Source organism: Mesoplodon bidens (genome assembly GCF_964165515.1).
Source record: "Mesoplodon bidens genome assembly, chromosome: 1".
NCBI lineage: Eukaryota > Metazoa > Chordata > Mammalia > Artiodactyla > Ziphiidae > Mesoplodon > Mesoplodon bidens.
The window spans coordinates 35939446-35960512 of NC_138176.1; the positions used below are offsets into that span (position 1 = coordinate 35939446).

At 38.0% G+C, this 21067-nt stretch overlaps 1 protein-coding gene across 1 annotated transcript in view; it reads left to right on the top strand.

Annotated features, from left to right (window-relative positions):
- CPEB3 (cytoplasmic polyadenylation element binding protein 3) overlaps nt 1-21067 on the top strand; it is a gene marked incomplete at its 5' end in the record, with an annotated part of 153914 nt that overhangs the window by 29839 nt on the left and 103008 nt on the right. The window contains 2 exon segments of the mRNA XM_081243112.1: nt 11051-11141; nt 19158-19214. Coding sequence (XP_081099238.1) covers nt 11051-11141; nt 19158-19214 — 148 coding nt within the window.

Here is a 21067-nt window from a genome sequence, read left to right on the forward strand (position 1 = left end):
CGGCATCATCTGTTGGTTTCTGAAGTGGGAAGAACCCTAAACAGGTGCTAGCCCAAACTGGCAGAGTTGTTACTTTATTGCTTTCATTGCCATAGGACTATTTGCATAAAAGCAGCTGTGTTTTGCTGATCAGTTTTTAAATACAGGGATCAAAGGATAACAGGGCTACAGCAGAAGCGTTCACATTGCAGCCCCTGTCAGATTCTGGTGAATCTGCGAATTCTGCTGTGTTGCCTCACCTAACCATTGAAGCCAAACAACAGTTGAAATGAATAGCAGCAGGGCATACTTTGGTGTTTATGGATATAGCTATCTTTTATAGTCTAGTACTGCCTTTAGGTAGATGCTGGAGCATATCATTCTCTTTTTTTAAGCTTTTTATTTTAAGTTTTAGTTTTATTTTTGGCTGCGTTGGGTCTTAGTTGCGGGATCTTCGTTGCAGCACGTGGGATCTTTCATTGTGGCGCATGGGCTTCTCTCTTGTGGTGCGCGGGCTCCAGAGTGTGTGGGCTCTGTAGTTTGCGGCATGCGGGCTCAGTAGTTGTGGCGCATGGGGCTTAGTTGCCCCGCAGCATGTGGGATCTTAGTTTCCTGACCAGGGATCAAACCCGCATCCCCTGCATCGGAAGGTGGATTCTTAACCACTGGACCACCAGGGAAGTCCCTGGAGCATATCATTCTTAAAAGGTTATAAATGGGATGATCTGAGTCTCTGAAGGTCAGAGTACATCACTATAAGACAGGAATCTCTGGGATTAAAAAAAACTCATCAGAAACAATAGATGACATGAAAAGATGCTGTTTGTGGTTAATATAGCTAATAACTGCTTGTAGGTCTCTGGAGGAATATTACAGACATCCTTAGAAATATAAATGATACATATTGTGACAATGGATGGCATTAGTTATTTGCCAGTTATTTACTGGCCGTACGGTTGCCTTTTGAACTTTACTACTATGTGGTTTAGGTTTAATTACCTGGATCCTTCAGTGGCTCCTGAATGGAACAGCTGGAGTCAAGACTGCCTTCCTTCAATTATAGCTCAAGAAAGTTATTAGGTCTCATGTCCTGTAACTAAAGTAAATGATTTGTAGGTAGAATCATAGTTCCTATTAAAACATTAGGAAAGCTTTTTTCTTTCTTTAAATAATAGCTTTATTGAGATATAATGCATATACCATGAAATTCATTCACCCTTTTAAAGTATACAATGCGGTGGCTTTTAGTATATTTACAAAGTGTGTGTCAGTCATTACTATCTAATTTTAGAACATTTTCCTCATCCCCAAAAGAAACCTGTACCCATTAGGTTTCACTCCCCATTTCCCTCCTGACTTTCCTAGCCCTAGGCTATGACCAATCTACTTTCTGTCTCTGGATAATTTGCCTATTTTGGACATCTCATGTAATTGGAATTATACAACATGTGATTCTTTGTGACTGGCTTCTTTCACTTACCATAGTATTTTTAAGGTTCATCCATGTTATAGCATATCAGTAGTTCATTTTTTTTATTGCTGAATAATATTCAATCCTATGGATGTACCACAATTTGTTTTATCTGGTCACCAGTTGATGGGCATTTACGTAGTTTCCAGATTTTGAAAAAGATAAATAAAGTTGTTTTATGAAGTTTTTATAAACATTTGTGCAGAGGTTTTTGTATGGACATGTGTTTTTATTTACCTTAGGTAAGTTCTTAGGAGTGAGGTTGCTAGGTTGTATTGTTAAGTGTATGTTTAACTTTATAATTAACTCCCAAATTGTTTTTCCAAAGTGGCAGTACCATTTTGCATTCCCACTAGCAATTTATGAGAGTTCTGGTTGTTCCACATCCTAGTCAGCATTTGAAATTGTCAGGGTTTTTTGTTTTCTTTTGTTTGGGATTTTAGCCATTCTAATAGGTGTGCAGTTCTTTGTTAGTTTTTTTTTTTTTTTTTGGTGGTACGCGGGCCTCTCACTGTTGTGGCCTCTCCCGTGTGGAGCACAGGCTCCGATGCGCAGGCTCAGCGGCCATGACTCACGGGCCTAGCCGCTCCGTTGCATGTGGGATCTTCCTGGACCGGGGCACAAACCCGTGTCCCCTGCATCGGCAGGTGGACTCTCAACCACTGCTCCACCAGGGAAGCCCTCTTTGTTAGTTTTAAATGAAAATCTTACAGTATGGAACCATCAGGAGGATGGTTTAAATGCAAAGCAAGCATTTACTGAATGCCTGTTATATGCCAGGCCCTCTACTGGGTGATGGAAATACGGAGAAATAAGATATATCTCTGCTCCCATGGAAGTTACAGTTTATTGAGGATGTCAGGCATCATTGCTAACTATCTGGGGTTAAGATATTGGGGAGGGGATCACCAGTAGAGTCCAACTATACCTAGAAGTGGGCAGTTTTGTGGAAGGATTTTGACATTATGATCAGTAAAAAGAAAACAATATGAGGAACCCTAGGTACCTTTGCATAATGTTCTAAGATAGGTTTTGGTCGTGAAGGTCAAGCTCTTCCTACGTTATCATGTCTAATAATCAGGACCTAATAAGCTACTTGGGATAATATTCTGATGCCTAACAGTTTTGGGGCAACACCAGCTGGTCACATATGCACAATAAACAGGGAAAGGGGAACTTTAATTTTTTGTAGTCCTTGGAACCTGCTCTTTTGACCCCTGTAGTTACTGTTTTCCCTTTCTGTGTCCATCCTAGGTCTGGCTTACTGCCTTTTACCTCACACACTGCTAAACTCTATAATCACTCCTTTTAAAGGTGTATATGGGGGGGGCTTCCCTGGTGACGCAGTGGTTAAGAATCCACCTGCCAATGCAGGGGACACGGGTTCAAGCCCTGGTCCGGGAAGATCCCACATGCCATGGAGCAACCAAGCCCATGCGCCACAACTACTGAGCCTACACTCTAGAGCCTGTGAGCCACTACTGAGTCCACGTGCCACAACTGCTGAAGCCCGTGTGCCTAGAACCTGTGCTCTGCAACAAAAGAAGCCACCGCAATGAGAAGCCTGCACACTGCAATGAAGAGTAGCCCCTGCTCGCCGCAACTAGAGGAAGCTCACGCACAGCAACAAAGACCCACCGCAGCCAAAAATAAATAAATAAAATAAATTATATAAACAAACAAACAAACAAAAGTGCATATGGGGACTTCCCTGGTGGTCCAGTGGTAAAGAATCTGCCTTCCAGTGCAGGGGACGCAGGTTCGATGCCTGGTCAGGTAACTAAGATCCCACATGCTGCAGGGCAACTAAGCCCATGCGCCTCAACTAGAGAAACCACGTGCCACAACTACAGAGCTCAGGTGCTCTGGAACCCGCGTGACACAACTATAGAGCCCACACGCCCTGGAGCCTGCGTGCCACAATAAATAAATAAATAATAAATGTAAAAAAAAAAAGTGCATGTGTACTTAGCTCTGAAGTGTTTACCACAGTCAGAACTGGTAGCAATAAGCATTTGTACTTCTTGTCCAGTTGACCCTTTCAGCATTCACCCAGCTAGATCTGGCCTCAGTATGAAGGTCATTTCAGGTGAATAAGATTCCAAGAGCCATGTTTCCCTATGTTTGATAAACTGGGCCTCTTATCAGACCTGTGTGGCAAACGATTGAGAAGAGCTGTGAAGGAAGGTTGGAGGTGGCATGGAGCGGGAAGAGACTATGAAATTGCTGGGTCGCGTTTCAAGTTGTCCTGCTCATCTAATTTTTGAGCATCTGTCAGAGCAGGTCAAACTATTTTCTGCCTTTTTTTTTTTTTTTTTTTTTGCGGTACGCGGGCCTCTCACTGTTGTGGCCTCTCCCGTTGCGGAGCACAGGCTCCGGACGCGCAGGCTCAGCGGCCATGGCTCACGGGCCCAGCCGCTCCACGGCATGTGGGATCTTCCCGGACCAGGGCACAAACCCGTGTCCCCTGCATCGGCAGGCGGACTCTCAACCACTGCGCCGCCAGGGAAGCCCCAATTTTTGCTTTCTTAAAAACTTCTCAAGAACCTTAGCTTCGTTTGCTGTTATACAGCAAGGAAAAATATGATCTGATAAAAAGTTTAAAGTGATTGGAAGTCATTCTCATGAAGAAAAAGATGAGAGTCAGGATTTCTTTGTGTACGGCTATATCCTCTAAATTCTTGAGAATTTCTTTCATGGAAGACTGGGTTTAACAATAATGTTAAAAAATATTAAAATTCATAGCAGGTGCTGATCAATTTTTTTTTTTTTTTTTCTGAAGACAGAAAAGCAAGAGAGAGTTCAACTTTGTAAAGACTTCAGGTTGGCTGTAAGGAGCATTTGCTTGCTATTGAGGGACTGAAGGAGAGTCTACAATCACGTTTTCTAGAGAGCTACAAATATGATAGTCTCATTTGGGATGGTTAAAGTTTACCGTTGACTGAAGGACTTGCTACCTACTGAAGATGGGATGAAAATCTGCATTTGAAAAGTTTTTTTTTTTCTCTTCCCCATAGGTTAGCGACATTGATTTTCTTTTATTTGGGAAAGGTTTTAATCTTCAGGCAAATGTTTGTCAAGCTGCTCGGTACTATAGTGAAGTTCAGTTTGATACAGGAACCTCATGCTTTTGATAGGTTCTGACAAATAACAGCAGTAATTGGTTTAAAACTATAAATTCCTAGACTTCTTTGTGATACATAGAAATTTTATATTACTAGTCATCTAACTGTTTCCTGCCCCTATCTAGTATTTGTTATTAAATGTTTTGTCTGTTCTTTCTGGTACTCTTAAGCATATTCTGAGCTTGAACTCACTACATGTTGATCTTTTGGATATATTGCCTCTGAATTTTACTCAGGGCTGGCAGGTTCTATAGATCCTTATGTTTCATTAGTAGTGGTGTCCTTCATAGAAACCAGGGATTGTGCTAAAATAGACCACGCATGGAAGAGATGCAATTAAAGGAGCAAAACAGAAATTTTGAGGAAATTGGGGGATAGGAAAGAAATCTCAAAATCAGAAATTATTTTATAGAATATACACTGAGATGATTACTTGGTTGGTTTTTTTTTTTTTTTTTTTTTGCGGTACGCGGACCTCTCACTGTTGTGGCCTCTCCTGTTGCACAGCACAGGCTCCGGACGCGCAGGCTCAGCGGCCGTGGCTCACGGGCCTAGCCGCTCTGCGGCATGTGGGATTTTCCCGGACCGGGGCATGAACCCGTGTCCCCTGCATCGGCAGGCAGACTCTCAACCACTGCGCCACCAGGGAAGCCTGATTAGTTGGTTCTTTTAACATACTCACTATGCATTTACCCTGTAGGAGGCATGTGTGTATAGTTGGGTGGGGGAGAGGGAAGAACATATATTAAAAGGGACCTACCTCAGAAGCGCAATATTGGTCAAAGAAAGCAAGTTGCAGAACAATATGCATATTTTTACATTTAGGAAAAAACATAAAACAATATATATTTTCTATGTATATGTGTGTCTGTGTCCATATATTTATGTGTGTGTGTGTGTATATATATATATATATTTTTTTTTTAACCTCTGAAAGAATATGTGTCAAATGTATATAGTGGTCTGAAGAGAGTGCAAGAAGGCAGGAGGATTGGAGACTTCTGCTTTTTCTGTAATATTCGTTGTGTGTGTGTGTGTGTGTGTGTGTGTGTGTGTTTGAGAAGAATACGTTCATATTTTAATTATGTAATCAAATATCCATTTAAAAATAAAGAATATTCATTACCCTTAAACAATGTTTATAGTGTAGGTGGGGAACTGAGATAGTTTCAAATAATGTAAACTAATTAGAAAATAAAAGCAGTAGGGTAGAAATTCCAGAATGGCTAGTTTTGTGGGTTAATTCTCTTTTATGGGTTGAATACACTTAACTTTGAAATGTTTCATCCATATGTACATATATTGAAGCCATATGATAAATAGAAAAACCTTCCTTCAGGAATTCCTCCTCTTTTTTTTCTGTGTCATTTCACAACCCCATTTATCCTTTGCTAATAACCCTTTCAAACATCTATCCTTTTGACTTTTGATCTTGTCTGTGCCCCTTTGTTCCCAGCCAAGCTCCCATTGTTCATGGGACACATGGCAACTGATCAGTGTAGAGCATTGGAGCATTACTGATGTGGACTTGAAAGTCACAGACCTGGGTTCACATCCTGATTTCTGACCAGCTTTGTGACTTTGAGCAGTTATATAACCATGATTAATTTTATCATTTGGTTCCAGAGCTGCTTTTTTTCCCAGATGTCTTGGCCCCTTGCAGCTTTGACCTTATATCTCTAGGAGAGGAAATGTCTGGGGATAAGCCAGAAAGGGTAGAAAAGGGTCCTGTATTTTTCTCCCAAGAAAAAAGGCAGGTGAATGGAGTAGGGCTGGTGGAGGCAGGCCTGGGGCTGTCCTGGAGGGTAGATCAAGCTGCTACTTGAATTTAACTGGTTGTCAGTAGAACAAGGGTCATTGACCAAGGGCAAGTGAGGGTTAGGTTGCCTGTGTGGAAGGGTAGGATAAAAGAGTCCTGTCTCTGATTGTGTCAGTATTAGGCTGAAGTGGGTGTTTGTGAAAAGCATTTAAGGTGAAGGGAGTAGGAGGAAGTCAAGGAAGCAGTACACTGGTGAAGGGAGTAGGAGGAAGTCAAGGAAGCAGTACACTGGGAGTGCTTAAGAGCACAGTCTGGATTTAGCTGAGCCCTGGCTCTGCCTCTTACTAGCCTTGTAACCTTGAGCCAGTTACTTATCTCTTCAAGATTTAATTGCTTAATTTATAAAATGGGGATAAAAGTTACCTACCTCGTAGAGTTGTGAGGGAATACGTTTAGCATTCTTAGAACAGCACCAGGCACATATTAAGTACTTGATAAATTTATAAATATTAAGCCAAGCTAGGGGAAGAAGGAAAGCAGGCCTAATGAACTGTATAGTGGGGGTGGCTGCCTCTGTGTACATCTAACTGATGACATCTGTGCTTCGTTATCTCCAGAGAAAAGAGTCAATAATAGGCATCATTATTTATACATGTTCTAATACTTCCTAATGTGCTTGCTTGTTCAAAATGCACTTAAAAAGATGTTTTCCTTATTTGTTATTCCCTATACCTGGAAACAAAACTTAGGAAAAAGGAGGACTTTAAATGATTATTTGCCACTTGTAACCTTTGCTGTTAAACGGCAGTCTTGTTTTCTCTATGCATGATTTCTGTTGAATTTCACTGCAGATGTTTTAGTTTTTCTGTCTTTTTTGTTTTTTCTTTCCAATTAATCAGTTATTTCAGCAATATTTACTACTTACAAAACTAAGAAGGATGAATCGTATGCAAATATAAATTGATGAAGCATAGATAGAATTAATTTTAGTGAGAAAATAAGTCTCTCGGTAGTTATTGAACTTTGTTCAGTTAAGAAGCCTGTGCAAATTCTGTTGTGCATTTCACATGTTTCATCTGTTGAGCACTAGTGAACCCTGTTAGGTTAGCATCCATGCACCTCTAGGTTCTAAAATCTATGTTCCTGCACTCGGAGGTAACATCACAGAAGTCTCCTTGTGTTTTCCCTAATATTCCAGGAGCCACCGCAGTACAGATGCCTTGTTGTATGTGTGTCATATAGCACTGAAAACAACCATAAAAAGAGGATTATTATCACCCCCATTTTATAAATGTAGATAATCAAGGCTTAGAAACTTGTTCAGAGTGACATGCCAGCAAGTGACAGAGCCAGAATTTGAACATTCTGATTTCAAAGTTTGTGCTTTTAAAAACTAGGCCACCACCTGCTTCTCTCACCCATGATCAATTGGAAGACTGCAAAGCTGACCCTTGGCAAAGTGGCCGGGCTTGTTCATTTCTTGCTGCTAGTCTCTCCCGTCACTTTACTGTCCCATTTTTGTGATCAGATTCACGAACGTAAAGGCTTAACTTGAAGAATCATCCAGTCCAGTGGCTCTCGAATCTAGTCAGTCATAAGGATCACCAGGACATTAATTTCTTTTAAAATTACAATTAAGTTGGTTTTAGCCAGAGCCCAGGAACCTGCATTTTAACCATTCTACATGTGATTTTAACAGTCTGACAGGTTTGGGAACCACTTCAATTACATGAATCCCCCCCCCAAATACCCCCTGCAATTTTCCTGACAGGTAGTCATTCTAATATCTGATAGTCTTCTGACAGGAACTCACTACCATCTTGCCAGGAAGGTTATTTCATTGGTAATTAGATGCAATGCTATGCTTCTATAGGGCTTTCATTTACTGTCCCATATGGATTGGATTAACTTCTTTGGACAGATTTTTATACTGCTTAGATATTGGCTTGGAGGTCAGATCCACGTTTGAATCTTCTCTGAACCTTACCTTCCTTGTGTAAAAGGAGTATGTTATTACCCACCTTGAAGGATAATATCAAGAGTTAAATGAAAAAAATAAACTGTTCTGGCTGGAAAGGTACTAAAATCAGCCATATTTTTTTATAGTTTTATAAAAAACTATAGTTTTTTTATAGTTCCAAACAGCCTTTTTTTTATAGTTCCTTCACCTCATCAGCCTTTTTGGAAATAGTCCCACATCTGCAAGGTTCTAGTTAGAAGTGTGGATATGTATGATAGAAGGCGCTTAGACACATTCTGGGATTGTCAGTGCCAGAAATAGGCTGTCATTTTGACTACTCATCAGCACACTTTTTTACCTCTGGCTTTTTCTTTGGACAAAGAATGTGATACTCATTCTTACGGGTACAAACTTGCATTTGTGGAAATTCAGCTTTACTCCATAAGTAATTGGAGTTTCCACTGATAACTTGAACCCAAAGCAAAACAATTGATCAGCAGCAAGACCCTAAAGGCAAAAGAAAAGACCTTCTTCAATTATATAGAGACCAAAATGGAGAACCAAAGAAAATATTCCATGTCTCTTTCTTATCCATCAGTAGAGATAGGTAACTGCTGAGTGTTAGTTAAAAAGGAAAAAAAATGGGGTGGAGGTAGAAAGGAGTTGGGGGGCAGCGGTAAAGAAAGAAATGTTGAGCACATGCTTTTGTCAAACATAATGTGAATAAAATGAATACGTAAGTAATTTCACCCTAATCCTCACAGGTAAGATCCCATTTTACCAATGGGAATACTGAAGACATCGAGAATAACTAAGACAAGCCTCATGCCTGGTTAAATGTCAGGTCCAGATTCAAGGCACCTAGGATTTTACAGAACGTGATTTAAAAAAAAATTTATTATACACACACAAATATATGTTCTTTAAGAAATAGATGTGACTTAGTTTTTATTGTATACATTCCTTTGTTAAAACACCTGTCATACTCTTATTTTAATTGGTTATGTCTCCCTCTACCAGTTACTTAAAAACAGGGACTAGGTTATAACATTCACCTCTGAATCACCAGGACCCAGCCCTACACTTGTGCATTAAAGGCTTGTAAAAATGAAATATTTCTCTGTGGCATTTGATAACATCTGTGCCCTCCACCCCTACTCCTCATGTGTGAGTTAAAAAAAAAAAGTATACAATTGGAAGGGATGTTATAAATCATGTAGCTCAATCCTTTCATTTGTATAAAGGGAGGAATTTCAGGCACAGACTAGAGATCATGATGTACCCCAAAGCTCCTAATTGATTGTAGTTCTAGCACTCTTGCATTCTGGTTCTCAATTCAGGGCTCTTCTTCGGACCTGCATCCAAACTTTCTGCATTCATTCATTCAATAACCCTCTGGGTTCCTCCTCTGTGCTCAGAGCTGAGGAAATGCCACCTTCCTTTCTGCCTCCCTAGATGGATATACAGCCATGCTTTCCAGAAACCAGAAGAAAACAGCTTCCCAAGATTTTAAGACTTAAACTAGAAAATGATCACTGTAGCTGAGATTTTACCTGTTGTATCCCTTTTTGCTCATCAAGGCAGTCATTCTGTTATTTTGTTGCTCATAGGGGAGGAGAAGTGATCATTTGCAAAACTGGATAAACTTTTCAAGACCCCGAAAATAATCTCTCATTGCTGTGGTTTGATTTGGTGTGGTTGTTGATGTTTATGACTGTATTGTTTTTCTTTAGCAAAAGCAAACTACATCTGTTCTATAGTATTAAGTTAGGCCATGAACTGCATTTCCTTTTAGGCTCAGACTACTAAAAATAATTTGTAGGTGATGGTCTCCCATGGGCTTGAGCGAAATGCAGTAGAACAATTTTTTCTTCACTTAGTTTGTGTTAGCTCTCTGTTTTCAAAATGTTTTTGAATCTAACATCATGAAAACACACTACCTTGGGTTAAAGTTTTTTTTCATGTGAGTGCTTTTCAAAAGGTAGTTTTAGTACTTCGGACACATTTTAATTTTTATAAAGTATAGGTAATGTATGGAACTTATCAGTAATAATTATTAAAGATACCCAATGAAATTACATTGAAACTACAGTCACCTTTTGATTTTTCAGGGAAGTGATTCTGTTTGTAGACTGAGAGTTCTTAGTTATGGTCTTCCTCTAGGGGAAAAAAAAATCTCTTCATTTGAATAGAGTATTCAGTTGATAGTAGAGGGAGGGGGTGAAGCGTGGAGGGCAAAACCAATTCACTTGATTCTTCCTTTTGAATTTACTTTTTTAGTTCATTTGAGAGAAAAGTAGTCTGAAGTACTGGGACATATATATTAAATAATTATTAGGGTAAAGGATACAATTTAATTAATTATGGAAACTTGTATTAAACTTAATGTTGCCAAGTCATTATTCTTTTTTTTTTTGCGGTACGCGGGCCTCTCACTGTTGTGGCCTCTCCCATTGCGGAGCATAGGCTCCAGACGCGCAGGCTCAGCGGCCATGGCTCACGGGCCCAGCTTCTCCGTGGCATGTGGGATCTTCCCGGACCGGGGCACGAACCCGCGTCCCCTGAATCGGCAGACAGACTCTCAACCACTGCGCCACCAGGGAAGCCCAAGTCATTATTCTTAATGAAAAGAATGTGTTATTAAAACTACCTGGAATTTTGATTCATGTCATCAATCCGTGGCAAGAAGCAAATGATATGGTTATTAATTTTATGAAGTAATTTTATGTATTGTCTTGTTCTGTTTTTATTTTTAGGACCGGAGTAGGCCCTATGACACTTTTAACTTGCACTCGTTGGAGAACTCCTTAATGGATATGATAAGGACTGATCATGAGCCTCTGAAAGGTAAACACTACCCTCCCAGTGGCCCACCAATGAGTTTCGCTGATATAATGTGGAGGAATCATTTTGCAGGTTAGGAATATTCATATGTCCATTCCTTGCTTGGTGTTTTAAACAAAAATCAGCTTTTTAATAATTGTGGTTTTGTTTTTGTTTCTTGTTTGTTTGTTTGTTTTTGTTTGCTTCTGTAAAGCATTGTGGAATGTATTTAAAGTTGATTTTTTTTTAAACCTGGGTTCAGCTACCTACCATAATCAAAGTTGTTTGCTTTAATCGTAATGTCTGGCAGAAGCATGTGTTGGGTAGCTGAGGTCGTGGTTTATAGCATGAGACCAGAAGCCAAGTTTTTTGGGCTTTGTGCATTTGAAATGTTTAGCTGAACCTGGATAATTCATTTAAGTCCAAGTATACTGCAAGGAAGTATGAGATTTAATCTCCAAAGACTACTTCAGAAAACTTTGTAGAAAAGGGTTTCATTTTATTAAAATACAATCACTTTCCTAGTGTAGGAAATATTGCTACACAGACTTAAGAGCAGACAGTGACCCTTTGCATTCTCTAAGGCTAAACACAAGGAAAATGTTTTGGGTTAAATATAAGGCAGAAAGTCCCAAGGTCAGCAATATTAGGACTTCCTGTATTTAGAGCCCATGTAAATTCAGGATAGAGGCTGATGTTACATTTATGATTACAGATAGTTCTTATTATGCAGTATAGGACTTTTCAGGGGCCCTGTGATATTTTAAAATACTGAAATGGAAAGTTTCTGTGGAAATAGCCACTGTGCTTGGGTTTAGAGCCTAACTATCTGAAAACTGGAAGTGTTAACCACAAGGATGCCTGTCTTATATGAAACCTTATGTCCTCTAGAGTTGTGAGGAATTTGATCCCCTCTGGTTCTCTGCAGGCTTTTATATAGGGTATGACTGACTGTGAACCTGATAGTCACTTCCTCATGCCACACCAAAAATCTATTTCATCATTTTCTTGTCACACTCATGATTTTCTGCTGCTTTCCTCAATTTCCAGTGAAAAGAAAGTAGTTAACAGGCTATGAAGAAAATAAAAGATTTTGAGAAAAGCTATATTTTAAGGCCTTCAGAAGTAGGAAAAAAGGCCTCTCATTTAGTCATTGTTATATTTAGTCACTGTTACCACATCTTTCTTCAGTAAAGATTAGGTACGTGGTAATTTCACTTAGAAATGAGAATGGTGTTTAAAAAAAAAACAATATTCACAGACTGTTTTGTGTTTTTAGTATCTTCTAAGGCTACATTTGTCTTCCTTCTCTACTGCGAACAGCTGTAAGCCCATCCTAATTATTCTAAAATATTCAGTCCTTGTTCTTTATGCATACCTGTTTTATCTTGGTCTGTATTCTTCTAGCAATAAAAGATTATGAAAGGATCTTAGATTATAGTCTGTAAAATAATTTTCTAGAATTTTTTGAATATTGATTAAGCAGGAGCTGTTCTGCCCTGTTGAGAGTAGCACTGTCAAAGTGTAAGGAGGGTACCTCACTATGGGATAATGTAAATACCTTATTCTACTTGTGATGGCTCCTTTTTTATTTTTGTCCAACTACCTCTGCATAAATTTCTCCACTACACTTGCAAATGTGAGGTTTCATCTATAAAAGCCTTCTGAATTGTACTTATAGATATAATATGTCCTAATAAGTTGGAAGGCACTTAACGTGTACTTTTTTACAGCCTCAATATGGTTACAACCATCCACATTGATTTCCTATGAATGGACTACTTCCCATGGTCAGTTACATCACCATGTTATTGTCCTCTGGTTAGGGTGTTTGAACTTCAGGCTTCCCTTTTCCAGCTGGGAGACTTTTACATTTGGTTTATGGCACCATGTGTTTGATCCTTATTACTTCTAAAAACATAATTATGATGCTAGTGTTTTAAGGGAAAGATTTTCAGTAATATTTGATTTTTAAAAATGGAGCAAATTATAATAACTAAAAGATAATTTAAAAATAAAAGAAACATTGTCATGATGTATCTTTTAAAAAATTTTCCATATAATAAACATTATGTTTTTACCTTGTCTTTATAATTTATTGATAGACCTTAACTTTGGACTCTTAGGTTGTTTCCAGCTTTTTCTCCATTATAGGTAATGCTGCCATGGATGAGTTCTTGCACGTAGCTTTTTCTTAAGGTAAATTCATAGAGAGGGTCTCTGGCTCAAAAGATGTAAATGTCTAGGTGAATTGAGCTTTAAGAGAAAGGTGGCAGGATAGGGGAACTACCACATGGCTTCTGTATGAGTCTGTCCAGAAACACTTCCCCCTATCCATCCTCTTCTTCCTCCTAGCTTTAATATCCTCTTGTTTTACTTGAACATTATTTTGAGAGTCTTAAAATTCAAGTTAGAGAGTCATTGGTTTTTTGTGTGCTTATTTGTTTTGGTGTTTTTCTATGGATTTAGGTTTTCTTTAGAAAAAAATACATTCTTGCTCATTGTAAGAAATTGAAGTAGCACGTAAAAAGACAAAAAGGAAAGTGAAAAAACCACCTGAGACTTACTACCTAGAGATAACAAAGATTATTGTTTTTATTAGTATTCTTCCAGACATTTTAGATTCTCTGTATAGGAAATGAAATTTCAACGCAGCCTTTCTGACTTTGCAGTCATTCAAACCTGGGTTTGAATTCTGGTTCTGCCTTTAGTTGGCTATTGATCTAGATAAATTAACCTCTTCAAAGCCTTAGTGTCTTCATCATTAAAATAAAGCACCTACTTCGTAGAGTGGGTGTGAAGGTGAGATAAAGTCCCTGACACTAGAAACTGCTCAAAAGTTATCTGTGACATTTTTTCCCAGCAGTGGTAGTAGTGTGCCTACTGCCTGGCCTGGGTAATAAAGTAAACCTTTATATCCCTACAGTATTTACTTCCTTCCAGCTAGACTGCAGCTAAATGTTGAAAGCTTTCGAATGCAAGTTGTCAAAATTGTGTATTTGCCATAGATATAAGTAGTGATTATTGAAGGATAAACATTCTGTCATTATCAAAAACCACCTAAAGGAGAAAGAAAAATAATCCTCCTAAGTTTTGTTGGCTTTACAAAATTTTATACCTGAATAATGTAAAGAAAGTATAATAAAGTAGAATATCACATTCATGAAAAATAAAAGTACTTCGTGATGTACTTAAAGTGAACATGGTGAAAATAAGTTCACAGTGATATTTCATCGTATAAATGTATTCAATAAGAAATCCCTTTATTCAACTGTTCTCTTGATTCAGGCAGAAAAAGGGTTAGTGGGAGAAATGACCGAATAGGAAGTTTAGGAAGTAATAAAACTTGTTTTAGTAAAGAGCTTTAACAGTTTTCCAATCATATTTCTGCCTATACTGGGTCAGCCTTAAAGATGTTTGTAGAAAATTTAAAAATTTTAAAAATTAAAAAAAACCTCCTCCCCATGTAAAAAATGTCAAGCAATGTAGAGAAAAAGTCAAACTGAGCTTTTTTCACAGAACCCTGAGGAATGTCTTCTGCAGTGTTGCTCAGATCACAGAACCCTTATTTGAACAAAAATTAATTTAAATAAAATAAAAACTAATTTTGGGGGGGCTTCTTAGATCTCAAACTACAGTTCTTGATTGTAGCAGGATAACATTTTAATAATTACCTGTTGTCTCTTACCATAACTTAGGTATGACTTCTCCTGTCGTTCATTTGAGAAAATGTCTCCAGGAAATGAGAAGGAGGGTTTTGAGAAGGGTGATGAACTAATAAAAACTATCCCTTATTTCTTTTCTAAGTACAGAAATCCTTGGGTCAGTAGAGGTTTGAGTGAGGCCTGGGTGGGAAGAATTGTCCTCTGCCCTCTTTTCTAGTGGATGCAGGGAAAGCCAACTCTCCTCATGATTATGAGGATTAGGGGGATTTCTGACATCGGGAGAGTTAGGATTAGGAAAGGGGAAAATGTTCCTCCCTGCACCCTCCTTACAGCTGTCCCCCGACTTGCTACCAATGATGAGGGTTCGCCTAGCCACTGGGGAACCCCTCTGATAACCCAGGGACGTAAGGTTTGATTATTCATACCCTCTCTTGGGATTATTATTCAAAGAGGACAAAGTGATGAGAGAGAAGAATAATAGTGAAAAACCAACACAGTGCATTGGGCAGGGTAGGTGACATTATGAAGCAAGGTCCCATTGCCTGGCTGGGGTAGTACAATATAGCAGAGTCCTTGGCAAAAAACAGGAAGGAATCACCTTTCTCTCATCCCGTGTAGTCTCCCTGTTATAACAGAAGAGTAGGCTTGGCTGGGCACTTGGGGGTAGTGCCTGATGAAACATTTTTGTATATTTGAATTTTCTCTTCCTTCACCATTCATGGAACTGAAATTTGAAAAATGAAAAGAGCAGGTGTCAGCTGAGAACTGATATCGAAGGGTTTGTTTTTCAAATGTATACTGAATCTGGGAAAAAATAGCAGCTATCCTCTGATAATAGTGCTTTAAAACATTTAAACTGACAGAAACTTGGAAGAAATAATGCCATCCCTTTGGTATTATAGAGGCATTTTTCTTTATTCATCATAATTTAAATTTAGTATTATAGAGCCTTTCAGAAAATTGGTCCCTTTTGTGGAATGTTGAGGTACCTTGTTTTAGAAAAAGTGCACCTTCATTACATTTAGCTTATTCAGAAAAATATACAGTCTCTTTACATACTTGAATTATTACTCCGGTTCTAATTTTGTACCGCCTCCCTTTGGCCCATATCAGTCTGCCTTGTATAAAAGTTTGCAGATTCCAGAAACTGTTAGGGCACAGGTTCGAAGGTAGCAAGAAGTCATTGTTCCTCTTCTACACAAAAGGGAAGACAACAGATAGAAGTTGAGTGATTTTGTTTTTATAGGTAATTCTCATTAATTTGCCCATGATCCTTTCAATATAGCACTATAATCACCCGAGAGTAAGAAAAAGATTAAGGTTCTTTAATCCTGGGTACTACCTCTGGAAATTCTGATTTAATTGTTCTAGAGTACAGCCTGAAATGAGGTAATGTAGGCACAAAGGAATTGATAACATACCAAAAATTATTCACAACTGGTATGCAAAGAAACAAGGATTTGACCTCAGGTCAAAGCTCACCTTTTTTGCTTCGTGGTTCTTTGGAACACATTTTGAATATTATAGTACCATACTTTCATAATTTTTCCTTAAAAGGAATTTGAAGCACCATTTTATTGTATTCTTACATATCACATTATTGTACCTTGTAGATACTTTTCCTGAGGACTGTCTCTTCAACTTTATAGAGAAAATTAGTAGGAAATAAAATCTAGTAGAATATGCATTGTCTCATAACTTTTTCTAGAACACAGCACTCACATTCTGTTATGTAAAGGTCTCCAAAGGACTTGACTTTTTAGAACATGTGGGGATGATTAGAGAAAGATAGTTGCTCCCTATCTCATAAGGAATTGCAGAAGTGAAGAGGTGACTTTCATAATTAGTTACAAATTAATAAAAATTCCAACTTTTATTTTGGACATATAAAAGTATGGGTTTAGTTTGACTCTGAAACTTTGAATAACAGTAGAGGCAGTTTTTTATAACTAACGTCTTAAATGTGAATATGAATTGAGCTTATGAGACTGTGATTTTTACAGTCTGAATAGCCATATGTAACCCTATTCTCCAACCTCTCCCTCCATCCTCTCCCACCCCCATTTATCAGGCCTTGTGCAGTGGGGAAAGTGGGACACGGTCTCAGATTTCCACAGCATCGTTTAACTCAGTAAAACTAAGTATGCCTTCCAGTTTTCGAAACCTTATATTTTACACTATACTTAAAAGATAGCTAGCTGACAAGAACAATTTAAAAATAGCAGACCATGGACAGGTGACAAAATGTCACGCTGGCAGCACCAGACTGCATTAACAAAAATCACCAGATGTCACACACTTGATTTCTATTTTCACAGCTGATTAAACAGCAGTATTTGTTGGACAAAAGGAAGAAAAAAGAAATGGCCTCATCTGAATTTGGAGTCAGTTTTTCTTTTGCTGTTGGTATTTTCTCTCTCCTTCAAAATCCCATAATAACTGTAAAACTTAAGGCATACTATGTAATAAATTTTTAAAATATTATAAATCTAATTTTAGAAAAGAAACCTTTATACATGTATACTCCCTAAACTGGCAGGCTATAAATCAAAATGTTAACAGAGCTTGTCTTTGATTGGTGATCTTGTTTTCTTCATTTTTCTGTATTGTCTAATTTTTCTCCAATGAAAATATATTGTATTTTATAATCTAAACATTAATCTTTGAAGAGGTAGAGAAAGTAGCTTAAAGAAGCCATAAGTGGTTTACTAAAAAGAATTTGGGAAAAAATTAGATTACATTTAAGTAATTGGTTCTGATGGTTCTGACATTGAACTAGAGTTTCTTATAAAATCTCTGGTTGATGATCTTGATCTAGAGATCATTAAAGTCAAAGAGGCCAACAGAATTAGGAAGGATACCAGGAAAGGCAAAAAAATTTTCTGCTTTTCAGCAAGTAGTGATGCCTTCATCTACAAAACGTTGCCTAAGGCTCTTGTTTTGCCGCATCTTTAGAAAGACTGAATTGGAAGTTATTGGTGTAGGATAGAGGATGATAATTAGAAAACTACTGAGCTTCCTTTCAGTTTCATCTTTCCAGGTTGAAAAGTCCCAAGACCTGATGGAAAGAGTACAAAAAGGATCCGGCTTCTAGAGGACTGCAGAGAGGAGCACCCCTTAACGTTAGGGAACATGAGTAGTTCCAGAAACATACAACTATTATTTGATATAGTGGTTGTAAACTACATAATTCTTTACCATAAATGATTGTAGCACAGGAAATAAAAGAAGTTGAATGAACTAAATTTGGGCTTGCTTGGATTTCTTGATAACCCGTTATTATTCTGAGAACGTTTAGGGAACATCCCTAGTGTATAGGAACAACACCCATATCTGAATATTCCTAGGTCAGAGATTGAAAGACCCTCTCAATGTGCCATTTCCTTAAATTCTGCTCAGCAGTGATTGGGTTTTTTAGGCAGACTTTCCAGTGACTGGTTGTTTATTGTGTAGTTTGAATACCTCAGAATATGATAAGTAAATCACAAATAATTAATACATCTTCCTTTTTTCCCAAGTAATTAATACGTCTTCTGCTCTTAAACCTGGAGGCTATTAGTTGAAACATCTTATTCAGATTTGTCATCTTATAGAACAGAGGCTGGCAAACACCATCTGTAAAGGGCCAGAGAGTAAATATTTTAGGCCTGTGGGCCATATAGTTTCTGTTGCACATTATTCTTTGTTTTTTAATTTCTGTGTTTGTTTTTACAACTCTTTAAAAATGTAGAAATGATTGTTTGGAGGCAGACAAAACAAGCGGCCAGCCCCCTGTTACTATAAGGACAAAGGTCTGGACACAAGCATTATGCCCAAGGTCGTATAACTAGTGAGTGGTAGGGGCAGCATAAGAACCCTAAATTTTTAGGCCAGTCATTGTCCCCCACTATATCTGTTATATAAATTTTACATCTTCTGGTCGCCATTCTGATCATTATGTTGCATTTTTGAGCCACCATGAAACCTTTATCTTTTAATTCCCTCTAAGCTTCAAGTTTGTATACTTCTTTGAATTCATTATTTTGCTGCTTGAATTTGAAGGGCAGTATAAATTGTTTAAATAAAATGCTTAATCCAGGGAGTTGGCATGTTTACATTGGAATGTGGGAGATGCGTTACATTTTCCTATTATAAGGGAAGCTTCTTTTTTGTTTTGTTTTATTTCTTTGTTGTTATTGAGACTTCAGCTTTATTTTAAGATTTTTCATGTGTATGTTTTATGACTTGATTTAAAACTGTTTTAACTGCTATGGCCTTTGATAACATTGTTATAGATTAATCTGTTTTAGTTTTTTGTAATGTTCGTATTGTACAATGTATTTATGATTATATTAAGCATTCTTTGTGCTTAAAGTAAAATTATTTTATTTTTTAGGACGCATGGGAATAAATTTTCATCATCCAGGAACAGATAATATTATGGCACTTAACAGTAAGTCTTCATATGAAATATTCTGTAAAATTAGCAGTCAAGTCTACAGCATGTAATTTCCACTTTCTCAGCTGTTCATTACATTTCACCTTCACTGAGTGCAGTGTAGACCATTATTCTATACCAATGGTTTTCAAAGTGTAGACCCTGAACCAGCAGCATCAGCATCATTTGGGAACTTATTAAAAATGCAAAATCTCAGGCCCCATCTGCTGAATCAGAAACTTTAAGCATGGGGCCCAGAAATCTGTGTATGACCAAGTTCTGTAGGTGATTCTGATGCAGGCTAAAGTTTGAGAACTGCTACTGTAAACCAGGGGTTGACAAACTACAGCCCTGTGAGCCGTATGTGGCCCACTGCCTGTTTTTGTAAATAGTTTTATTGAAACACAGACAAACCCATTCATTTATGGATTGTCTTTGGCTACTTTTGTTCTACAGTGGCAGAGACAAAAAACCCTAAACTGTTTATTGTCTGGCGCTTTACAGAGAACTTTGCTGACCCCTGCTGTATACCACTGTGGTAAGGGGGAGGAAGGAGGGGAGGAAGGAGGGAGATGATAGAGAGGGACTGGGCTAGAGACTGTGAATAAATAAATTAACTTATTGTAACTCAGAATTTTCTCATTGTGGTAGATAGCCAACAGGTGCTTCAAACTGGACATAAGGGGTTTCCCATTAGTGGAGTTTGCATAGGAATAGTGGCAATAGCTTTGCTGCTTAGAAATGGTTTTGTCAGTATACTTGTTGGATTGGGTTCTGGAGCATCAAAACCTTATTAGCCAGGAAGTCATTGTATTAAATAATACTGCAAGAAATATCTGGCTGGCATCAGCTCTGCTTCCTAGTGTCTGTGGACCAAATAGCTTTGCAGAAGAACAGTCTCTAAATGGAAATTGTCCCTTGTCTAAAGGACCATACAAGCCATTGAATCCCTCAGGATATAAGTTTTCTCCTCTATCAAATGAGTGATATCAGGTTGTCCCCTCTCATCCTCCCTGACATACAAGCTGACTCTCAATACACATGGAAGACATGCTGGGTAAATCTACGGTTGTCTACAATATTACCCCTTTTCTTCTTGCTTGAGTAAGGGTGTTGAAATGCCATTAGTGTTCCTTAGGGCATATTTTAGGTTATCTCTAAAATATATATTCCATATTTCTTTTGGTTCTGACATGTAGCCTACCTTCCAAGGAGCACTGGTAAGAACCAGCACTGCTGGCATTGTTTGATAATGCAGGTCCTCATCCACTCCATGCATATTTTGTTCTAAATAGCTAGTATCTCCTCTTTTTGAGGGTCTTGGAAACAATGGGAGTTCCAGACTATCCACCTCTATTTTCTAATTGCTAGAAGAAAGATCACTTTACAGTTAGATTCTGCTACCTCTAACTTTTTTTCTAAAGTAGGTCTTTTTGAGGTGAGGATTAATAAACATGCTTAACTTGCTGAGCCACAGCAATTTTGTGAAACTTTGTGGAAACACTTCAGTTAGATGATGGGATTTAGAAATGAATGTAAAAGAAAAGAACAGTATGATAGTGTGTCTGCCTGCAGGAATAAGTGTGTATTTTAGAAAAGACCTAATTTGACATGGTGTAAGTCCTCTTCTGCAAGAGGGAGAGGATATAATTTATGATTTTCCGTGTAAAAAATGAAGCTAACGGACACTTTTGATTTTAAAAGGTTTTGATTCTCTTTGATTTGATTCTCTTTAATCAATGCTTTTAAATAAGAGATTTCATTTATGTTCTTTCCACTTTGTACATGTTGTTTAAATCCCCCTTTCAGCCTTGAAATTTCTTCATCCTTACAGATGAGGAGACTGAATTAGGTCATCTTAATGATTG